At 41.9% G+C, this 17,110-nt stretch overlaps 1 protein-coding gene across 1 annotated transcript; it reads left to right on the top strand.

Annotated features, from left to right (window-relative positions):
• The first annotated feature begins 2,437 nt into the window (after positions 1 to 2,437).
• LOC118770606 (overexpressed in colon carcinoma 1 protein homolog) lies at positions 2,438 to 16,779 on the top strand. Its single transcript, XM_036518369.1, has 6 exons — positions 2,438 to 2,502; positions 7,612 to 7,636; positions 12,255 to 12,290; positions 12,693 to 12,772; positions 15,568 to 15,618; positions 15,794 to 16,779. The coding sequence occupies exons 1-5, from the start codon at positions 2,460 to 2,462 to the stop codon at positions 15,570 to 15,572; spliced, it is 189 nt and encodes a 62-aa protein (XP_036374262.1). The 5' UTR covers positions 2,438 to 2,459; the 3' UTR covers positions 15,573 to 15,618; positions 15,794 to 16,779.
• The last annotated feature ends 331 nt before the right edge of the window (positions 16,780 to 17,110 follow it).

Raw genomic sequence — 17,110 nt, 5'->3', positions numbered from 1 at the left:
TAAAGCATAATAGAGCTGATAGAGTTGACTGCAATTGCAATCAGTTTTTTTTTTTTTTTACAGTTTTTTACAGCTTTTAAGGAATCACAGTCATGATTCCTTAAAAGCTGTTAAAAACTGTGGGCTTTTCAGAACATACATAGTAAATAGCAGGCAGCTATTAAGCACAAAGTGCAAAAATAAAAAAAATATACACATCAAAAGACATTTGACTGCAACGCTGCATTCATTTGCCCAGTCACCTCAAATGTTTGTTTTGGTAGGCTGGCTCCTCCTTGCAGACTGACCACTGCAACCACTTCCTCTGCCCCGGTGTCCTTTCCTCTCCCAGTGTGCTGTGCGTTAGTGCTGATGCAGCGACACCCAGCCCTGCTGTCTCACCGCTACTACTCACTTCAGCTGCCTTTTTAGCCTTTGGGGTGTGTGGCATAAAAGCATTCTTTTATATTGTTGGTGCTTGACCGAAGGAAAGAATGTGGGTACAATGTTACATTACATTCCGTTATTGGCATTTAGTAGACGCTCTTATCCAGAGCGACTAACATAGGTTACAGTTTTTTTTACGTGTTACCCATTTATACAGCTGGATATTTACGGAGGCAATTCTGGGTTAAGTACCTTACCCAGGGGTACAACAGCAGTGCCCCAGCAGGGAATCAAACCAGCAACCTTTCGGTTACAAGTCCTGTGGTGAAAAGAGCAAGCGCATGTGGTGAACTGTGCTGCTCAAGCTTGTGCACAGCCAATCCGAGCAAAGAGGCACTATTAGTATTATAACAGTGAGAAGGGTCTGCCTGATTCAGCTGGAGTCAGAACGGAGTTGGAGGAATCATGTGGATTTCTCCACGTTCTACCCTCACGACCTCAAAGTCCGCAGCTGTAGCATATCTACATCTCACCAATATATCTACGACTTTTGCCCTAACCTTTGGACTGGAGAATTGTAAAGTCTGATCCGAATTGACTTCAAAGCAGGCCTGCTCTTTTGTCCGGAAGGCAAGCTGTAGTCCGCCCTTGTCTCTGCCTTCAAAACTCGTTCATGTCAAAGTGTCAGTGAGGAGAGGAGACAGGCTAACCCTGACGCTGAGCAGATCTCTCTTTAATGAGCTTATCAGGCTCTCCCGTTGCTCAGGTGTCCCCTTTCCATAGTGTCTCCATCACGTACTGGAGGAGGGCCCGGAAACCTGGACACTCAGGTATTTATAGGTTGTGTCTGCCACAGCCAGAACCTCATTGTGTACCGATAACTGTCAGCCCTTGGGATGGAGATAGGAGGAGGGGGGGGGTATAGGGGGGGTTGGGGGGTGGTTAGAGGGGAGGGGGTGGAGGGCGGATGAAAATATAATCCATTTCTGCTTCCACATCCTGCGCAGTCAGGTGGACCATTAGTCACGGAGGTCCACAGTGGGAGAGCAGGAGAGACTGACTACTGCCATAGCAAACAGCACTTTGTTAGCAACCAGCACTGCAAGATTACTGCAAGATCAGACTTGTCAAATGAAAAAATGTTAAGATAAAAAAGTCACCATCCAAGCTACTTACTTATCAAATTACTGTCATCCCTAAAAGACTGAAACACTGATGTCTTCTGAATCTGTGGACCTAATAGATATTTCAATGGAGTGACAATCTGATCTACTCTGATCTAGTCCTCTGAGAAAGATCAGGTGAAAAAACCATTAAGGGACATAGCTTGTACTACACTATACAGCACTACTAAGCACAGCAACAAATATTGTTTTAATGTAAGTGTGATGTAAACATTTTTTTATTTCTCTTCTTGTTCACTGTTAATGGGTCCAGAAAGTACTGATACGGTGAAAAAATCAATACAGAGAGCATGCTATCTGTAGAAAACATAAATGCACTCCAGTGTTACTAAAACACCCATGGTACCATGTGAGGAACTGAAAAATTGTGGAACATGTTCAGGTTGGAGATGCTACATAAATTTCCTTAATTTCTGTTACAAAACTGGATGCTTGCCATTGGCTGAGATCCCTCCCCCCCTTCCCCCCCTTACCCACTCCCCCGTTGCCTGGACAACCCTGTCACGGTGGCAGAAAAGAGCAAAGCATGTGAGGGAAGAACATCTCTCTCTCTCTCTCTCTCTCTCTCTCTCTCTCTCCCTCCCTCCCTCCCTCCCTCTGTATTTCTGCCCCCTCTCTCCTCTCTCCTCCTCCCTCTATATGTGCTTGCCTCCATCCTCTCCCTCTGCACACTTTTCAAGTACGGGAGGAAGAGGCAAAGGGAGCGCTAAAGAGAGTGGATGCAGGAAAAACGCAGTGGAAGCTCGAGACACTGTATACCCCCGCAGCCTTCTTTCCTTTTCTCCCTCCCTCCACCTCCCCTTAATCTGCCTCTCCCCCCTGTCTTCCTCTCTTCTTTTCTCCTTCTTTTTTTTTTCTTCCTAATTCCTCTTTCTGCCTTTCACTGTGTCAGAGCGGTGTCCGTGTGAGATGGGTTGTGGGAACTCCACAGCCACCAGCACCTCTGGAGGGGGTGAGTTTGCCAGCGTTATGCCCGCTGTTTGTGTGTGAGAGAGAAAGAGGTATACACCTGTGGTTAGTCATTGCAGGACGCTATCATCTCTGGGTCTGGCTATGACCTCTGGTCATCCCTTTAATGGTTGTGGGTCACCGGGGGGCTGGAGAGTAGGGGAATGTGTGGGGAGGGGAGGCAGTGCTAGCCCTTTGCGGGATCCCAGAGCAGCGCTGACAGTGCCGTGTAGTCAGCTCTACAGAAAGAAGAAGGCTGTCAGGGATTTCGCTGCTGGTTTTTACATCAGTCAAGCTTTTAATCTGTGATAGAAATCCAGGAGAGCAGGAGACCGAGGGACACGGGGGTTTGAATGTACGAACGGCACTGTGCTCGCTGTATCTCTCCAGCTGCATCCTCCTGGAGTCTGAGGTTGCACTGTCCTCTGTTGTGGATGTTACTGTTGTGACGGGCGGCAGCCCATGAAAGCACGTTTTGATCGTCAGGCTTCATTTCACCAGTAAGAGACAAAGGACAACGCGCTCGCTGTATTCATCTACCTCCAGCCCAGCATTGCAAACCTGCTCCCTTCGTGTTCTCAGAGAAGATTGTATTTAGAAATATCTCTTTAGCTGTTTGGAGGGGGAGGGGTGGTGGTCAGACTCAGCCACAGAACAGCATGATTACAGTGATATGTAAACGTTTTGAAAAAGAGGTCTTTTTTGGAAGATGCTCCCTCTGTGAAATAAATCTCACCTATGAGTGTTTGCTGTATGGATGAGGAAAATACAATTTGTGTATGTATGTGTGCACATATTCCTATTTGTGTGTCCATAGGTGTGTGTATGCCTCTATTTGTGAGTGTGTATTTGTGTGTGTGTATGTGTGTTTATGTATACGTATTATTTGTGTTTAAGTGTGTTTAGTTTTGTGTGCTTATTTCTGTATAAATATGTATGTGTGCATTGCTCATATGTGTGTATGTTTGTGTGTATGTGTATGTATGTGCTTGTGCAAGCCTTTATATGTGGGTGTCTGTGTGTATAAGTGTGGATTTCTGAATGTGTATGTGTGCACATGCACGTGTGTGTTTGTGTGTATATGTTTCTGTGTATGTGTGTGTGTGTGTGTGCATGTATGCTTCTCTATGTAAGTATGTGTGTCACCAGTATTACTGCCCTCCAGTACCATATTCCAGGACTGCTTATCAGGCACAGACCCGTGAGCAGCACCATCCTCTGAGCCAATGAGAGGCAACAGTGAGGGCTAATCACTGAAGAGGTAGACATGCTCCCTGTGTAATAACACCTCAGGCAGATTACTGAAGCTACGCGTCAGCCTCAGGCATCAAAACCCCAGTGTGACTCACAGAATCACACTCATGAGGGGGATCTGAGAAAATTGAGTTTTTATATAGAGTATTAAAAGTAGTGTCAATGGAGAGACAAGCTTAGTCCTCATTGGCAGGTGAGGGTCTGAGCTGTTTCCTATCTGTATGAGGGTGACTCGGAGTAAGCATGTGAATAGGGGTCTTGCAGAAGCTCCTGGGGGTGGCCACAATGGACAGGTGAAGATGGTCCTGTTCAACTTGTGAAAATTACCTTGTTTCTCCAAATGGGCATCAAGACATACTGAAGAAAGTTAAATCACTATGGCTAGGGTCAGTGATGGCAAGCCACTGATGGACAAGGAAATACACCCACAAACCCTTCTCAACAAGTTCGCAGTGCCACATTGCTCTGTATTACCGTACTGCTGTACTGTGTATTGTGCTACTGTGTCTTGCTGTCTGACCCAGTGGCATAGTGAGTACTGTTCTGATAGGGGTGGGAGCCACACTTCCTGCTTTGTCATTTTCATTTCTTGTTTCCTGCCTTGGTGCATCACTGGAAATTATAGCCTATGTAGCTGTGTTTTAATGGTCATCTAATGGTCAGTCTTCTAGATTCTGCTTCTAAATGTTCAGATTTTAACTTTTTTTTCTGAAAATATGACATTTTAATAATTTGGTTTTAGGTATGTAGTTAATGCTATATACAATTATTCTGTCCTGCAGATTTGTGTTTTTTTTATATAGCAACATAACAGCATTTATATTCCCTCTAAAAACCTCTGTAAAAATGAAAAGGATATACAAATGACATATATACATGTATACATGTACATGTATTTCAAATATCTATATATCTATATTCAGAGAATAGTAATATGTTTTTCTAAAGACATAAAAGTCTGCGTAATTTACATGCTAACACAAGACATGGAAGACGTGTGCAAGACATGGTCTCAGCAGAGGAAGAAATGGCAAAAATAGCAATTCAGATTTGTTCTCAGACAGGTTGTAATGGTGTACCATATTGTCTGCTACTGTGCACATACTGTAACATAAGTGGCGGGGGTGTTTTCTTCCAGTCCCCCATTGCCAAGATAGCCTCTGAGGTATGCAAACTGATTAAGCTTCTCTGTGTGAATATTTGCCAATTAAAATTAAGTCCCCAGAAACCACTGCACAGTAGAACATACTCTGTTTTTGTTGTGCTGAGTCCTTGAAATTTCTGTGAATGGCTGCAAATTATCATAATGTGGACAGGGTGAGCTCAAAGGGAACATCATCTGGGTTTTTTAAATGTTCACATGGTAATCCTTAGCTACATAGAGTGGAAGGATGGAATATCTCAAACAGATCCTCATCTTTCTGAGCCCTTGGATGTCATCATGCTGGCCCCATCTTGTTTTTCCTGCCATTTCATTTTGAAATAGACTGAGCTCCTCCAGATGGCTTTTAATGTAAGGGCCAGTGATGGTTCAGCACAGTCTCTCTCATCCTCCTTGTCATCTCTCAGACCGGTTTTCACTGGTCTGAGACCCCATTGACTTGTATGCTCTCTTCACACTTGAAGCTACTTGAAACAGGTTCAGACTGATTGCAGTAAAACCCACTACAACCAGCTTGGAAAAAAATTATTTTGTAAGTGTTAGGAATGACTTCTATAGCCCAAAGAGGCAGGGAGCTGTGTGTCAGCATAATCATGCACTTGTATAACATGTAACCACTGACTTATGAATGGAACAAGTGTGCATGAAAACAAAAAGGTGTTGGTTATTGTTAGCTAAGAAGCCAGAGATCTCACTCTTGCTCCCACAACTATTATTGTCTACCTCCATAATAGATGTCTTTGCCATTCACAAGCCACATAGAACTGTTCACAAACAATTGAATAGTTGAATTTGTTTGAAAAAAACCTTTATCTAGGAGTCAAACCCATGATGGTTTTTTTTTTTTCTTAAAAAATAAAGTCCACTTACCTGAAGGCACCCATTTAGGAAGATAGGCAGTGTTTGGTTTGAGACCAAACACATACTAACTGAGGTGAAGTTTTCCCACTGAAAGTGTTATCTGTGACTTCCAGGTAAAAACAGCTCTGGGTGTTAAATTTCCTTCAGTGTAAATGGGTTTTGGTGGTCGAGTCCTACCCAATGTATACGGGTGTTAAGCAGCTGCGCGATGCAGAGCCGGTAACAGCCAGTCCTTCAGGAGAGTATCTGAGTGCCGCTGGAGACTTGCTCTACCCTTTGTGAAAACTGTGGGAGGCACTTAGTGTATTGAAGGCTTTATTTTAATTCTTTATCTCCTGATCAATGTAGCATAGCATCTACAACACGATGCAAAACTCAGTAGCTTTATCTTTTTTTTTTTAGCACAATCTGTTACAGATCTCACAATCTGCAATTGTGTAACTTTGATTTTGATCATATGCTACGTATGTACAGTGGCTTATTACTGTAATTCTTTAGTTTGCAGCTAAACTGTTGTCAGCTTTGACTGAACATTTTCTATGTTGTCAGAATGTCTGTTTGTTTTCTGACTTCTGCCCTGGTATTCACCTGTTAAAAAAGGAGCACAATACCAAGTAAACGTGACTCTGTATGTTGCTTTTGGGCTACAACATTACAAAATGATATCATGTACGTTCAGGTCAATATGTAAACTGGTAAGTTCACACACACATGTTCAGGTAAGTGCAAACACACAGGAATAACCACAAGCACACACACACACACACACACACACACACACACACACACACACACACACACACACACACACACACAAAACACACGGCAGCAGACAGCAGAGGTGTCTAGAGGGATGACTCATAGTTGGGTTGATGTAATGCATTTTGACACATGGCTTACAGTCTGTTTATTTGTGTGTGACTCTTGCGAACTACTGAGAGACGTGCCTGCCCACCTGTTGAGAATCAGGCCTGCTTCTTATTGCCTGTGAGTAAGTGTTTGTCTGGGAGCGTTGGTGTTGGTTGGAAGGCTTCCAGTTAAAGTGTGCCTGTGTATTTGTGTGTTTGAAAACAGTGTGTGAGCCTGTGTGTGTTTTCAAATAATTCTTATTTCCTCTTAAAATAAATTGCCACTGGGAGTTGGTACAAAAGGCAAAGTTAAAAGTTTTTCATGCTCACAGGGCAGTGAAGGCACAATTATCTTTCCTATCCCTATCTCGTTCAGCCTGAGAGCAATTGTGGACAAAAACATTTTGTGGGGCTCACTGGCGGTTCAGACAGTTAAGGCACTTGTTCCGAGCGTGGGGTGAGCCCGATCACCTGAGGTTTAACCCAGTTGTGTCATCTGCCGACAATGACCGGGAGCCCACAGCAGTGGGAGAAATTGGCTTATTTCTGTCAGGGATAGGTTGGCCAGGGCTTGTTTTCACACTCTTGGTATCTTTGGGCACCTATGAGATGCTCAGATGACATCAGAGAGATTCACCTATCCTCTGTTCAGAGTCTGCTTCCTGGTGCACCATGAGGCTTGTAGTGTGAAAACAGAATTGTGAAAGCATGCATATGTATTGGAGGATTGCATTTGCCACACCCTATGCTCCTGCAGTAGGTCAGAGGTTGTCATGGTGGAATAAGCTAATGTACAATTGGTACTTACAAAAGTTGGAAGAAAAAAAAAGGGGGGGGGTCTCATAATCATAAATAGTTATTTGTTGTCACTACAAGAAACCTATACCTCCAGGAGGAGGATATGAAAACTTGGTATCTAAATTTATAAATTGTGGCAATGTTATGAGGAAGAAAGAAACTTACATTATTATTTCTTTTCTTTCCTCAGGTCCTGCCGAAGCTTCAAAAGATGTGTAAGTATTACAGGGGGAGGTCTTAATAAAACTCACTACAGCTCACAAAGCACTGGAGCAAAACATACAGGTTTGACTCCTTAGGTAAACTTGATCTTGAGAGAGAGAGACAGGGCTGGCATTTGGCTCCATTGATTCATCTACAAGCCACATGCTGCCAGTGTCATTCAGGCAAAGCCATGCAATGTTTAGCCTAGGTTCAACCAACATCACCACTCATAGTTTTTCTTTTTTATATGAAGAAATTCCACTATACTCAACATGCATTTGTCTCAATTACAGCAGCAATCACTTGTCCTTTTTTCATTTATTCATTGGATCTAAAGGTTGTGTTAACTTTAACTTCTTAGCAATGCAATTTGCAGAAACATGGAATTGTGTACATTCTGTTTCTGTACTTCATAGTGTTCACTTTCCATATTCTTGGTTCTAGACTGCAATATGTCAATGTTTCCAGCGGGTGTACACCATGATGAGTGCCCTGCCTTTGAATGGGTTTGTGGCCAGTGCTTTGAATTGGAAGATAATTGCAACATTCTTGATTTGTGCTCAGAGAACAGTGCTCTAGTGGGAATTTAGTTAGTCTCTAATTTCTTGAAGTAGTCTTAGCAGTAACTTCCTCAATGTGGAGATCAACTGTTTGTGAAATAGCATTCTAGGCAGGCTTATGTCAGCTCTTTGATTCTCTCTCATCAATGGGATGTGTTTATCTGGTTACTCAATGGTTGTGACTTTATGTTGGTTTAAAATCACAGGCATAACCTTAGCTTTGAGTCAAGGATACATTTTACATGTCTGTGTATATTGTGATCATGTCCATTGAGGCAGCATATATATATTATAAATGGGAGTCCTTAGTGGAGGATTGGTGGAAGTGACCTAACATTCCTCCAAGGAAATGCCATTACTTTGCTCTGCCTTTGTACATCTATGGTATGAATGTGGTGGAAAAATATGCATCAATCATTTCAAGAGCACATAAGAATATAAGAAGTATGATGACAAGAACATTCTATTCAGCCCTACCTGATTTATCATTCTGCCCAATGTCAGGAGTATATGCGCTATGCCAAGTCTTATCTTGTACATTCTGTTTCCTCTACAAATCCTGGTATGCTATTCAATGCATTTAGAGAAAAAATTATGCAGTATCAATGTGAAATTTAACTAACTGCTTTTCAGTTATGTTCTCCTCAGTTGATATAACTCTTTTTGAAATGGCTTGTGGTCCACTTTAATATCCCTTTTAAAAATGAAAAAAAGAAAAAAAAAACTTCATTCAAAGCTCGAATGGGTTTCTTTTTGCTGAGACTAAAGAGATGAAGTGTCTGGGGTCTATCTTTGTAACAAAAATTTTTGACACTTTGAATCCATCGTTTCCCTTCTCTGTAATTTTTCAGCTGCTATGTCATTCTTATTGTGTGGTGCCCAGAAATGCACACAGCACTGGACTACACTGTAGTACTTACTGTATTTCAATATTATCTAATTATTCCTGGGTATCAGATGTAACTGCAGGCATATAACTGACATCTTCCTGGGTGATATGTACATACAATATACAATGTACAATATATACATTATATTATGTCATATTTATTACACTCCAGGTTATGGGTTTTTAAGGTTTTAAGGTTATGATCTCTTTCCAGAAGCTGATAATATTTATTTCTACATTGATGCTCTTCTCATTTACCTCCCTGCCCCAATTTAACTGAGATGTCATTGCCAGGATTTAGGGGGCCATTCTCGCAGTATCCTGCACTCTCAGGATTCTTTTTCCCTGGTCTTAGCTCTTGATCATACTTAGCACTTTATTTGACAGGCCTTCACTTCTGTTATTAGCAGCCCTGACACAAGTGCCCCATTATCCTGAACCCCAGTTTCCTGCATCAATTTTGTAGCCACACATTAAATCCCCACTGGTGTGTCTCTTTGCTGAGGAAAATATTTATTGTGGAGAAAAGGGGCATTTTCCATCCCGTCAAGCTGAAAAGGAGCTGAAAGCCACTGTCTGTCCTCAGTTCACCTGAACTGCTTTGTCAGTCAGCAAGGCTTGCGGGACCGCACGGGCAGGAAACCCCCCCTGCAAATCAGTTCTCAGAACGGGTGAGCCAGCTGCCGCCTGTGCTCTTTGATAAACATCTGACCGGCCCCACTGCCACACAAAGTTCAGAGCAGGGCTGCTGCACTCAGGCCAATCAAGGCTAATTAGGCAGCTTTTCAGAGCTCAGCACAATCACAGCATCGTGGCACAAGGGAAAATCCATCAGGCCATTTGTCTCCACGCACGTAATGAAGCAGCGCACAGGCAGAATTGTCCTTTATATGCAAAAGGTTCAGAATAAATCCATAATTTATTAAATATGGCAAATTCAAAAATATATACAGATGGAAAAGGTACACAACAGCAGTGAAATTATAAACAATTAAGTACAATAATAAAGATGTGTCTTTAAAAGAGAATTTAAGAAACATTTTACGGTTCTCATGTGTTTGCAGTGCATTCCATCATTTAGGGGCCAATACTGAAAAAGCAAGGTCACCCTTTGTCGACAGAGGGGTAGGTGGAACAGACAGATGACCTTGAGATGATTGTTTAGCATCCACATACAGGGCTGATGACTGTAAAATATATTCCTAGGTCATACAAGCAAGTGAGAACAATTTTAAACTTAATTCTAAAAATGACTGGGAGCCAATGTAGAGGTGCCAAAATGGGGTAATATGTATTTGTATATATTTTATGTAATACAAATATTGCAATTATTTTAGAGTTCTAACTATGCTCCGAATTAACAGTAGACGGAACAGCGCCCAATTGTTCATACAAAAGGGCATTGTGATAATCTATCCAGGAGGAGAACAAGGCATGGATGACTATTTCAGTGTCTTTATATAATAAAAGTTAAGTAATTTTACAAAAAGAAAACTCCTAGCTACTAATAGCAGGTCTGTGATATCTTTCTTAGGTACCTAGAATCTTCAGAATGTGACTAATCTGTAACATATGCACATGAAGAATACAATTACCAAGTAAGAGATTTTAGTTCATTACAATTAAGGATGGAAATTCCACAATTTCAGATAAAAATAAATTAAGGATTTATTATTTTTATTGTAGGGGGGTGGTTATTGCAGTTAATAGGAAAACAAATTGGTGCAAGTTTTGCTTTAATGTAGCCAGATAAAGCTGGCGGCATTATTTTTTCAGAATTAAAGGGTTTTTCAGAAACAAGGCCATCCAGATTGTCAACTTTAATTGAATTTCTAGCTCAGGACTGCTTTGTTACAAACCACACCTGAGAGGAGAAATTGTTTAGATGCCCCATTCCCTGTATTGGCACATGCTGCTTTGTGTACTTGAAAAGTTAACATGTGCATCAATTTATGCGATAAAATTTCGGTGACAGTCAGCAAGCGACACTCAGGGGAGGAAGAAAAATGACCTGTTTGAAAATTTTTCTGAATCTGTTTGCAATTGAACTGTATGCTTAACGGTCATGGCAGATAAAATAAGACTCAGCCATTAGGAACTCAGCATTTTTAATATGATTACATGTAATGTGATTGCCCTGCCTTCACATCAACATGAGATATGTTAGTTAAAATGGAGAAGAGAAACAGATACAGGACTATTATCAGGCAGTCAGGCAATGACCTCCCCAGCCAATTCGTTGTTCACCAGCTGCCACAAAGCTGTTTGCAAACCTGTCCCATGACAGGGAAGGTCACAAAAACCAGGAAGAATTTGTACTTTTGTAAATACACGTATTGCCTTCACCATGATATAGGTCTGCTGACTATCCTAGCCACTTGAGATGAATTATAAGTTACATATAACATAACATAACAACATAAATAATCGCCTCAGATACATTACTGATACTGTAGTGTCTGACTGAGTTCTTCTTCATGCTTGACCAGAGATGCATACAGCAATTCTATTGTTTTTTTTTTTTTTTTCGAAACACAGAAAACAGTGTTTTTCTGCTTTACACAAAGAGTTTGTGTGTTTCTTTGTTCTGGGTGCCAAGAGTGGCCTGTTTCTCCCCAAGAGAGCCACAATCCAGGATGCTTTGCATGTCTTGATTACAAGAGCCCTTGAACTCACTCTCGTTGATTTAAGTCAGTGCTGAGCAAACCACAGAAGTTAACTGCATTATTGTGGTGCATCCTGTTGAAAACACTGTACTCACTCACTAATCAGGATAATGACTATGCATATGGAATTACAATGGGAGTGACACTATTCCAGTAATTTGGAAGGAGGATCTATAAGATGTATTTCCAGTTCTGACACATGCCATTTCCAAGACTGTGCTCCTATCCCTGACTTCGCCAAACCTCACTTGTGTACATTTTCATCTCCTAGTCTTTTATTTGGGATGCTCTCACGGCTGTCTTTTTCATAACTTGCCTTGGTCAGATTATTCAGCATATTGTCACAAATACAGCTTGAGCTTTCTCTTTGTTCACTTCTGTTTTATTTTTCTAGCGCTGAAGGCTAAGTATCACACAGGTTATTGTTCTGTGTCCTTCCATCCCAGCATCATGTGTAAGTCCCTGTGCTAGAATTGAAGGAAGTCAACGATCGCTTATGCTTATCTTTTAACAGGACAGAGGACCCCTCACCTGACGATGAAAAAAGAAGGTATGTGACATGGCATGTTCCTCACTCACATCCACTGAAGGTTATATTATACTTACATACATTATACAATGGGACACACACACATGAAAACACACATGCTCACCCATATACCGGATGCCCATATACTGCTTCCCAAAGCAACTGATCCATTTGAATTTCCAAGCTTAAATATGTGCTAACGAGGTATTTATTGTCTTCATTTGCACAAAAGATTAATTTAGCACTTTAATGTTCTATTTAAGATCAGAACTGGAACTGACTGGTATTACCTGATTCAATACGGCTGTATCTGCGAGGTGCACTATGTTTGTTAGTCTGTGTGCTGATCTCTGTGTGTGCACGTGCTTGTGTGTGTGTGTGTGTGTGTGTGTGTTTATACCCTAAGCTGTGTTCCTTCTTTAGGAACTATGGCGGGGTGTACGTGGGTCTGCCGGCCGACTTGACCGCCGTCGCTGCTAGCCAGTCTAAGTCCACACGCAAAGGTAAGGGCAGAAACCTCCTGTGCCAATCCGCTGTTATAATCCCATTTCCACTTTCACAACCTAAAGCCCCTTTTTGTGAGACTGAAAGATAACGCAGCAAGAAAATGAGGTAGAATTAAAGTTTAGAATGTTTATCCTGAATTTAAATAAAACCCTTAAATGTCATATTGGAAATTACGTTTCTAACACTTGCTTCTTTATGAGAGTCAGAAAGCCCATTTTTTTTCTTTTAACTAAATGTCATTAGTAGGTACATGTGTTTTGTTGTCCAACTATATTGTTATTAAAGGCCAGTAATCAGATTTAGGAGAACAGGAAATGGACCCCTGCCTCTTCCAATCACGGAGTGACCTGCAGGTTCTGTTCCCCCCGCTGCGAGCCAGCATCCTGACTGACAGCATTGAGTGCGCTGAAAACTAGGCAGCCTTTGGGGTTTTATTTTGAGCAGCCTGTGTGTGGCGGTGCCACTGCGGAGTGAGGAGCAGATTGAACAGTGGGAGGGAAGGTGATCTTCAGGGGTAAACAGTGCAGGGATGGAATAGACTGCCTCTGCAGGGCACATCTCCCCCCCCAAACAGAGCCTTCCTAACTGTCTACCTGATAATCACTCTGCGTTTCCTATGCTTGTGAGGACATGGCTGAGAGTGCATCTGCATGGTCTCTCTTAATCAATCCATTAATGTGTTTATTTCACTGAGCACACATGCTGTGGGTCTGCTCGCCAGCATTAAAGCCTCCATTAAATAACATTATGCTGAAATCCCTTTTCCCCATTACATTGTGTCAGGACTGCAACGCCTACATGACAACATAGTAATGCATATCAGATGCAATTCCTCTGCCGTATTGGTGCTGATATTGACATACGCAATATATAATTGTCAACAGTGATTGTTTTGGTTGTTGTAAAATACAACCAAGTGCTGTGTTCTTCCAGTTCACGGTCCTGTCAGTGTGATCAGGTGTCAGAGGGTATATCTTCCTCTGAGGACTGGCCCTACCTGCAGTACCCATGCAGTTACACCATATATCTTATATTACGCTGCTCATAATCCATCGTAAATAGAGAAAGACATTGCTTGCCAGCCAGCTGTCCCTCCATACTGAAGCAAGCTATCTAAGTGAGGTATTTAGCTAATGGGCTTAAAAGATGTGATAGCCAGATAGGCTGTCCGCCTCATGTGGATCTCAATAATCTCAGCTTTTCATTCCAAACAATTAGCTACCAGAAATGCTTGGTAATTGTAGACATATCTGAGAAGTAATTGGACTGCTGCTCATATCATCTGGTTTTGCCGTATCAGTGCAGTCAGTATTCAAATATGGGGGAAGGCACATGTAATATAAGAACATTTGCTGTATATTGGCTGTTTATGCAGTTACATGACACATGGAAAATATGATTATGAAATCTGGTTCCTCTTTAAAGAAATTGTACACATGTGGATACCATGGTGATGTTGAGTTCTACTCAAGGCCAACAACTATATCAAATAATACAAGAGTCTGCACCATAACATTTATTGATACATGGATAACATTGTAAAAATGTAAGTTGCTCTGGATAAAAGCATCTGCTAAATGACAATAATGTAAATGTGATATAATGATACTGAAGGTCAAAATACTTGAATTTAGTCCCCCATAATAAGCACTGCTCAATATCCCCATTGGCCTCATGTGCTCTGTTGTTACTTTACCTCATTGGCCATGGTTTATGTAACTGTCCTCAAAGTGCAGAAATCAAAGCCAAAGCACACAGAGAAAGGAAGACAATGTAATTTTTAACTGCCTGTTTGAGGTATTTTTTAACTTTTCACCACTTCATCCTGGAATGAAGGTTGCACAGTATCAATGAAAATATGAACATTTACTGAAAGCTGAGAGAGACCTTGTGTGTTACACACTACATTGAGCTGTGAACTGTGACACCAGTATAAAGAGACCCAGCCCAGTCCTTTAGACCTCACAAGAGGTTCACAGACACACTATGTATTTCACTCAGAATCCCTGCTTCTGTTTGCTGCGGTGTTGCCATAAGTAATCTTCGCCATCCTAAAATAAGGTGATGGTGGATCTGAAAAACAGGGAGAAATGAAGCAGAGGCTCCATGCTGATGCGAATATGAGGTGACAGCCCTGCGCGGTTAGCGCCAGGAGAGCCGGGAGCCAGCAGCTGGTAATTGGTAATGGCACAGACAACAGGGACGCGGGGGGTGAAATGCTTAGCTTTGCGCTGCAGGGGCGCTCTGTAATGGGAGCTCCTAATGAAGCTGCTGGAGTTTGGAGTTGGAGCTGGAGTGGCGGGGGAGGGGGTGGGGGGGGGGAGGTGTTGATGTTGTTGTTGGGGTTGGTGGTGGTGTTGGGGGGGGGGGGGGGGGGGGCGGGGTTAGAATTGCACTCCTCCCCTCCTCCCCAGGGAAGAGGTGCTCTATAAATTTCCTGATCACTCAGCACTGAGAGTGCACATAATAATACACACCCCCCGATCTCAAGAGCACAGGTAAGCTGCTTGTGTAAGCTTAAAATAAAGATTCACAGGTTCACCTGAACAAGACAGGCCTGGCTGTGTATCACAGTTATATTATCCAGTCTCAGAACTGTGTGGGCGGAGTGTTCATTTTTTTATTACACTTCCTGAGTTGTAATAATAGTGCTCTGAAATGGGGGCTTTTATTCTTTGTTTTAATTAAATCGGTTAGATAATTCATTGTGTAAGACAATTATTTCCTCCATTATTCATAATAACTTTTTAGTTTTTCGTACAGACTCATTTAATCTGTTCTTCTTCAACAGATTAGCAAAAAATGAAAAAGAAAATTAAAGAATAAGGCCTAGTATGAACAGGTATGGGTAATTATTACTTAAAATCAAATGTGAATGTTGTCATCTGGTACATTAAATGTAAAATTCCATTGAAGTGATTCTTTTGATGGAAAACTAATTAAATAAGCCATTAGCTATACTGAATAGGTTCATAAAAAATTGAACATTTCGTCTGTTTTTTGTGTTTTTCTTCAAGTTATGTTTGCTGAGGGCATTCCACATGCCACCAGAGGGGAGGAGTTTGACCATTAAAAGATGAAACGTCTACAATTAGGCTGTAGTCCACCAGGCAATAAAGACAAAGGCCCGCAAACACACAGATGAACAGAAGGGCTTCTATTACGCACCTCTCAACCACAGACAGATTCCATGAGATGCAGCCAATGATCACACGGGTATGCGAGGTTTCAAACATACCGGGAGACAAACTTACGGCTAAGGCATTCTTCTGTGGGTGGGTTGTCAGTGGGACTGAGTCTCTCCCAGGTGCTTGCAGGCCATTTGAATGCAGGGAAGGTGCCTGTTTGGGATGGCCAAAAAAAAAAAAATAATAACTCAGAGGAATGAAGACGGAAAACAACATCCAGGTACCAGGCATGGACGATGTCAGAGATGGCCCTGAAACAAAGAAGGCCTGAGGAGGCCGTTTCTGAGCGGCGTAGCCCCCGCACAAAAGAGCCTTTGTCCTTGGGAGGGTCCTCTTTCGCTCTCGCTGAATGGGCCCCCGGAATAAGACCTGCTGCATAGAAACCGGAACAATGAGCAGTGTGGTTGACGTGTCGTCCTGGGTGTTGGAGGGGTTTGTTCTCTCAGGGTACCGCGGAAGATGACAGCTCTGGAGGAACACAAAGCAAACGATTGATCTAGACGGTTTGAAATAATTGGTAAAGGTATTCATTTTCCTTCTAAAGAGCGCAGGAAGAAAAATGGCTCTCAGACATTTTTTTTTAATTTATTTTTTACAGTATACCATTTATACATATGGGAGAGGTGAACCAAAGACCAAAGACACGATAAATGTAGCCCTGCAGAGCTAAACTGTTATATTCCATGTGATGAGGATACCCCCCCCCCCAATTTTAATTTTGTAATCACAGTGTCTGGGCCATTGTTAGAATGCCCTACTCAGTGATGCTGTGTTGTTGGTGAGCTCATTTCACCAGGTGCTGTCCCCTTCAGGTCAGAGGTGGACAAAAAATGTAAGGGAGGCTGCACAGGAAGGGTCACACATTTTTCTGACTCATCAGCTCCTCCCATCACACTAGGCACTGGGCTACATTAAACACTGAAACTCACTTTTTAAAATAAATTTGTCCCTCTTGCCATTTAAAAACCTACAAACATAAGACTGTAAAAAGGTGAAAAATAAAATGAAATAGGTATATTTCCTCTTATGATGTAAACAGCAGGTGTATGGTTTGTGAATGGATATTGTTAGTGGAATCAAGATTGTGATGTGACCACATAAGATGATGTGTTTGTTTCAATTTTGAACTTGTCATCTTCAGATTGT

The sequence above is a fragment of the Megalops cyprinoides genome, chromosome 23, assembly GCF_013368585.1.
Source record: "Megalops cyprinoides isolate fMegCyp1 chromosome 23, fMegCyp1.pri, whole genome shotgun sequence".
Lineage (NCBI taxonomy): Eukaryota > Metazoa > Chordata > Actinopteri > Elopiformes > Megalopidae > Megalops > Megalops cyprinoides.
Note: the sequence above shows the minus strand (reverse complement) of the source record. Positions and strands in the feature narration are given on the sequence as shown.